The sequence below is a fragment of the Mytilus galloprovincialis genome, chromosome 8 (genome assembly GCF_965363235.1).
Source record: "Mytilus galloprovincialis chromosome 8, xbMytGall1.hap1.1, whole genome shotgun sequence".
NCBI classification, from domain to species: Eukaryota; Metazoa; Mollusca; class Bivalvia; order Mytilida; family Mytilidae; genus Mytilus; species Mytilus galloprovincialis.
Window position 1 is genome coordinate 11,824,502 of NC_134845.1, and position 7,374 is coordinate 11,831,875.

Below are 7,374 nucleotides of genomic sequence, written 5' to 3' on the forward strand. Positions count from 1 at the left end.
TATCCACCTACGAAAGTGTAAGATTGCATTGGTCATTTGGGAAAATAAAGTTTGAGATAGGCGTGAGGATTTGGTATGAACTTGGACAATTTCAATCATGCAGTTGTTTTGTAGATCGAACAATACAAAGGGTTGTAATTAAAAATACATTTACAGCAATTTTTCATTACGATATAAAAATGAAATCTACAAGTCTGTTGCAAATCAATGGGGTATTCTCAGAGGTAAACCATTGCATGATTGCAATCTAACTTTGAAGTTAATACTTGAAAGAGTTCTTAGTCTCTGACAGTTATTAGTAGATATCGTATAGTAAAACACTTTTCTGTTAATTTTCTCATTACAATTAATATTCGTCTCTTGGTGATATTCATTTATATTTTTCTTGTTTGCAGCTAGAGTCATTACGATCTCTTACTAATCATGATAATAGTGGACAATCCTTAATGGAAAATAATTTTAGAATAACTATACCAAGTCATGGTCGACTGATAAGAACCAACATCAAATCTAAAGTTAAAGTAGGTATGCCATTAAATGTAATCCTTATTCACAGATCCGTTGGAAAAGAAAATGTACTTTCATTTATGATTTATCAGATGAGATTACAAATCTGACAGAATGGAATATCTCAAAATCTGTTAATTGAGAAATAAGGTCAAGATAATGATGTTCTACAATATTTAGACTTTCGCAACAACTCTTAAACAAAATCATGTTAGAAGAAAGGCATTTACACAATAGTCTGGAGATTGAAAGATATTACCCTCATCAGGTATATTCAGGAGAAAAATAAGGAAAGTCAGATACAGAAAATATTTAAGAGCATTAAAACAAAATAAGAAAAACTTAACAGCAAAGATCATCTAAAATCAAGGTTAAATGCAGTTGCAACATAAGAGCAAAGATATTTTTCGGATTCTTACAACTAACAAGTGAAATATATAGTTTTCTTTATTATCAGTTGCAAAATAAAAAAAGCAAAATGCAAGTGATTCTCAAAGATTAGCTTTTATTTCAGGTGGACGATTGTTACAGCATGAAATTGACGTCGTACGAAGGTAAATACATTTGTTTAAATATGTAATATGGAATAAAAGTGTATCAAATCCTTATGCACAATTATATTATAACAACCAAACTACTATTAATGCATAAACCAAATTAGCAACACAAAATATTTTCATATGTAGTAGCTTGTTCAAACTCAAATTTTCATTTGTTAATAATATTTGTTAGCTAACAGATATGATTAGATTTTGATGTGGTCCACAAAAAATTTAAAGAAACGATCAGCGTCGGACAAAATCGATCTGATACAAAGGAAATTAAAAATGTAAATGTATTAAAGTTTGCCAGATGTTGGAAAATATAGAAATAAATTTTTAAACCTAAATAGGTTAGCAGATGCATTGGTGTGCATTTGCATAAAGTAAATTTTCATCCTGTGTAGCTGATGTACCAGTGCCAAGTATGGTACGCGACAGTCATTGCATAAGAAATGCTGGTGTTGTACGCTGCAATATAATTTTGATCTTTGAACTTCGCTGTCAAATATTAATAGCATGTCTTACTTGCAAAATATAATATACCGAAGGCCATTTAAAAAATTCCAGTCTAGGAAAACAGATAATACCATTGTTATTGAAAACGATCAACATTTTAGGGTAAAATAAATAGACATAAATAAACCAAAGGGACTAACAAACTTATAAGTCTAACTAAACTGACAATGTAATAGCTTAAACTAAAAAGGACCAACAGCCATAAAATGGTACACAAATAGTGTTAAATCTTTTCCGCTAGGCCACATTCGTGGAAAAGGAGACGTGTTTGTAGTTCCGACAATTTGAACATATCAATCATCATCTCTGAAACAGATATAGCATAGCAGTCAACCAGCTCGTTAGTGGGAGATATTATGGACATAATTGTGCAAATCGTGATACAAGCATGAAATTTGGTATAAAGGTTGACTACATGATACTTAAAAAAAATCCGCTGCTGGCCAGAAAAAAAAATATTTTTTTCAAGATGGCCACCACACATTTCGGTAATGGCGTCATTATAAATTGACAATAATTCGTTAATCCTTTAAAAGGTGTGTTATATGTAAAATCCAATGTTAGATTTGATAAAAAGTAAATGACAGTTCCTAAATTACGACTAGACAATACATTAATAAAACTAAAGGTGACTTCCGGTTTCAAAATGCCGGCAAAGAAGTCAAAAATTTCAATTTTTATACTTTCAAGCAACTTCAGAAGGGATGTAAATCCTTGAAAGATGTATTATAGGTATAATCCAATGTAAGTTATGATAAAACGTTCAAAGAAGTTCCTAAGTACGACAAAACAACACATAAATGAAGAAAAATAGTGACTTCCGGTTCCAAAATGGCGGCAAATACGTAGAAAATATTTTTATAATTTCCATCAACTTAACAAGTGTTAACACTCTTTGTTAAGTTTAAATGCCTAGTTTGGTTAGAAAGACAGGTTGCTTATTATATAGTTGCTCATACAACAACCCGTACAAGGAAGGCCAGAACGGTAGCATCTACAGTTACCACCACAGCTGGATTTTCGCCTCCGCATTTCAAAATTTTCTAACACGAGGATGCAATGGCAGTCAAAGAAGTCCATTTTGGTTTCCAACCGTCATTGATTCTTTCTTTCATCCAACCCCAGTGTTAATGGAACCTGTCGAATACATGAATCAGGCTGAGCCCAAACAACTCCTCCTTGATATACTTCTCTTTTGATGTGCTCTGTAAAAGAACCTCTTGTAGGCGGAATTGCATCACAATGCCGCTGCTTCCTGGCAAACAATTCACATCGTGCCTCGCTTCATACTTAAGCCTAAAAAAACATCCTTTACATCTGGAAAACCTTCCATTGTTAGCCAAGCTGACCTTTTGCCTTTCTCATGACAATTTGACATCCACTAAATGCATGGACGAAAGGAAGAGCAGCTACACAAGGACCAAACGCATTTGATATGTCACGTGCAGGAAGCCATCACAAGTCGTTATTCCTTCCATAACATATCCACATTTTGTTATACCTAATTTTGCGATTGTTGCAATTCTTGATACTATTACATCTGTGTCAGTACTACCTAAAATTACATTTTACAACACTTTTCATAATCATGCCGAACATAGACAAACATTCGTGTATCTGCTTCTTCATGATTACAAGGGGATAGATAGGAAGTATCTTTATTGAAATTGCAAAGAATATTTTCACCATGAGTAACATACACATTTTTATTAGTCTCTTAAGAAGCAATTTTGTCAGCAAGAAACTTGAACAATTTCGTTTTGTTGTCATCTTCACAGAGAAAACTACTCCATACCCTTGGTGTTCTACCAGAACCAACACCTTTCCATCTGGCACAAGAACCTTGACTTTGTATTGTCACAGCCTTTAAATTATTCATTTAGTAAACATCGAATACAATGTCTACTCTTGAATACTTATCGATGCAAGATTTTATGTAAGGCAGTATGGCATTATTAGCCTAATCATCAAATATTTTTGCCCAACTTTGTGACCTAGAATTAATCATTGCTGTCCCACCAACGATAAATGCGTCCGAATTTGGATCAGCAAATCGCAGAATGTTTCAAGTAAACCCATTTGCAGCGATTTAATACCACTATTTCAAGTGACATCCTGAGATAAAGACGGAGGAGCAGTTTGGTTTCTATGGATAAAGAAATATTCCAAGTAAAACTGTCTACTGTGACAAGAAATGAAAAGTCTAGAAAAGATATCGCAATAATTTTTAAGGTTCTCTAGCTTTGATTTTGACAAAGACGTTTCCAGTTTCATTTTGCGGCCAAAATAGGAAGTTGTTCTTTTTTATTTGGTTATAAAAGCAGGTTCCCCTTCGTTTTGCATTAGCTTCAAAAGATCTTCGTATTGTTTGGACCAATATCTTGGAGTTTATTTACATATCTTACCTGTTTCCGAATCAACAATTTCCTTACTGGAGTATTTTTTTTTACAAATCTGACGACTCTTCTAGAAATTAATTTCCAAACTCGTTTATCACTTTGCAAAGCCTTTAAAGCTGTTTAAAGAAATCTTTTTGTGTTTTCGTAGAGTCTTCATTATGTCGTTCGTCTGTTTTTGAATGACCCAAACCACTAGATCTTTCAAATTAATCTTCTAGTATACTGACTCCTGGTCCAGCTACCATCCATTTGTCTTAAAGGCACCAATATCGCCCTTCACAATTGCATTATTCTGTTTTTGTGCCTGATCAATTGTGTTACATGAAAGAAATTTGCTGGTCTTACGTACAGTGAAATTATCTTTTTCAAATTCCATTGCCACCTGTGGGTGATGTTCGGGAAGGGAAGTCATATCTAGGAGATGAGTCGGTAACGATCGAGCATAATTTACACGATCAAGACCTAAAACAATACGCTATCATGCTTTATATGGACTGTTTTAAAAGTACGAAATATCACTCATGAAATAAGCATAATACCAAAATCAGAAGGAGTTTTTAATTTATAATTGAACGCCAGGAATTAAACTGTGGTCGAGATGACTCTATTTCCTTACACCAGTCTTTTAAATCATTGAACGTCACAGAGTCATGACATAATTATATATTCTGAGTTTAGCTTTCATAATCTGAAATTAACATTTTTTAAGCAAAATACATGCAGTTGTCTGATGCGTCTGTCTAGTCATAGGTACATTTGAACATACATAAAAAGAATCTGCCGTTCTTGGTGTTGCAATATTGGCTTCAGTAAGATAACATGTCTTTCCCCTATCACGCAATATATCACTCGGAGTTTTATAACAAGTCATTTCAATGTGCAATCACCAAATGTGACGATACACTTATATGTTCCTTACAAATCAGGCCATTCCCATTGAATTTGCTTAGGCATTTCCAAAAGTGGCTGATCTGCAGTTACATTTGATGTTTCTCCGGATTAACCACATTTTCGCCTTAACCATCGAATACCTGAGAATTGCCTGGTAGTGCATACAAATCGCTCTTGATGTCTATAAATAGTTTGCACATGCGCAAAAGTGTGAAACACATGTGTATCATAACCTTGAAAAATGTTATTAAACCAATTCATAATATCATTAGAAATCCAAAAACACTAAATATATAGTAAATAGTTCAAATGTTTTTGAAAGAATTTTGTTACATTTTCGCGCATGCGCAAATACTGGATATGTCAAATATTCATTTTTAATAAATATGTGATATAAGGAAGGTAGCCACCAAAACTGGTAATTGGTTTTTACTAAAAGAAGTTCAAAGAAAAGTTTTCCAGAAAAATCAGTATTTTTAAACTAAAGAAAAAATATTTTTTTTAATGGCCAGCAGTTATTTCTTACAAAGTATATAATAATGATGCTTTGTGGTAATTTTCATGCTTGTATCATCATTTGCACAATTCCCTCGATTTTGTTTGCTAATATCTTCCGATGGCGTCCGTAAAATATACGAAAGGATGACTACTTCACCATTTAGAACTCTTGATTTGTTAGTTTCCTTGTGAACAACACCAAATCAAGGAAATACAAGCATTGGAATATCGTAGCAATTAGGAGATACATACTCTGTATGCAGATGCTGTTGAAATGTTTCTACATAAAAATGGGAAATGATATGTGCTCAACTGTTATCACCCGTCGTATTGCTCAAATCAAATAATCATTCGCTGGTGTCGTACTCGACAATGTCAAAGTTGAAACAGAGCGAAATAATGTGTCTGCAAAGTAACACATTGATTTATGGTGCAACCAAACACCTGTCTACATAAGTATCGTTCAAACCCAAAACTTTTTAATCAAAACGATAAATATGTGATCGTTCACGTTATGAGATATGTGAACAAAATAGACATAAAACAAAAATCAAAAATCAAAAATCAACCGATCTATGGCCATTTATCTATATGACATAGATATAGCAATTGCTAAGACTGCAATTCGAATCATGATTGAGTTTAAAAAAAAAAAAAAACACTGTCGAGAATTAGAAGTCAAGTTCACCATTGCAGTTTATGTCGATTGTTTACAATAATATGTATATAATATATATTTTTAATTTTTTCAGTAAATAGTAAGTTCAAGGAGGAACACTAACCCTAATTTATATGACCAAAGGACATAAATATCTGCATATGTAAATAGCTATTAAATGTAAAACGGTATAAAAAGATATTTTAATGGTGACGACATTCTCATAAATATGCAATGCTTAAAGCAACTGTGATATTCAAAATGAAGAGAACATTATACATCGAGTCCTTCATATCTCATAGCTTCAACACTTCAAAACGGTGCTGTAGAGAGGATAAAACCTGGAAGTAGGTATATTTTATCCAAACATATACAATGACAAACAAACAAGCCAGATCAATACAAAGAATAACTAAAAAAAATAAAATTATTTTAACAATTGTTCAGGAATATTTATAATTGGAGATAAAATGTATTATAAAATTGGGGTAGGTTGGGTGTGGGGGGGTACAATATTTCACTAACAACTTTCAACTTACATATGCTACAAATAAATATGTCTATTTGATGTATTCAAACTGTGCGCAATTGCAAAATACATTTTTCAAGATGTTGAATAGAATCTGTTGGGAAATTTAAATATATGTGCACTAATTTTCATCTGCTGAAACATTTATCGAAACAGTGTATCAAAATCGGTACAAATCTTTTATACCCGGTATCCCTTTGTTGTTGTATCACCATTTTAAAAGTAGTTTGCCTAAAATGGAGAACAATTTTTAAAAGATAGCTTGTTGTTGTTTATTTGATCTTCTATAATTATTTCATTCATTCGTTTACAGAATTTTGACAGGCAATTGATGTATTTAAATATATAGATATACATAAATCTGGAAAGTGTGATTTATTTATTTTAATTGGGATTTTACATTGCAGGATCAAGAATTCATGGTTCAACAACATAATTGAGCGTGGGATATAACATTGTCTTCCGAGGGATGGTATATCATAGTTTACCATTCACTATTACCGCATTGAGTGCCAAATTGTTAAATAAAGACATATTTGTTGTGTTCATATTTATATATTGATGATTACAATAAATCATATGAATTGATGTTTCTTCTTTGTCCTCTAGATACTGCTGTAAACAACTATTCTATGAAATATTACTTATAACACATCGTCATTTATTTAATCATATATACAAATACAGAATATTAAGTATGCAAACATATGCACTGCTTTATATCAATAATGCATGATTCAAAGGTCAATATCATTACGTGATAATTGGTAAATAAGACAAAAACAGATTAAATAGGTGTCTGAAATAACACTTATTTATTTATGGCACAACATT

The 7,374-nt window shown here is 32.2% G+C and overlaps 1 protein-coding gene across 2 annotated transcripts in view; it reads left to right on the forward strand.

Annotated features, from left to right (window-relative positions):
* Nucleotides 1-7,129, forward strand: part of LOC143085080 (putative carbonic anhydrase-like protein 2) — a 30,006-nt gene extending 22,877 nt beyond the window's left edge. Inside the window, exons 8-11 of one of the 2 annotated variants that reach the window (XM_076261257.1) lie at nt 396-525; nt 1,022-1,061; nt 6,106-6,358; nt 6,948-7,129. In XM_076261257.1, coding sequence (XP_076117372.1) covers nt 396-525; nt 1,022-1,061; nt 6,106-6,112 — 177 coding nt within the window. In that variant the 3' untranslated portion in view covers nt 6,113-6,358; nt 6,948-7,129. The remainder of the gene's footprint in view (nt 1-395; nt 526-1,021; nt 1,062-6,105; nt 6,359-6,947) is intronic. The other variant, XM_076261256.1, reaches the window with a different exon arrangement.
* Nucleotides 7,130-7,374: the final 245 nt, after the last annotated feature.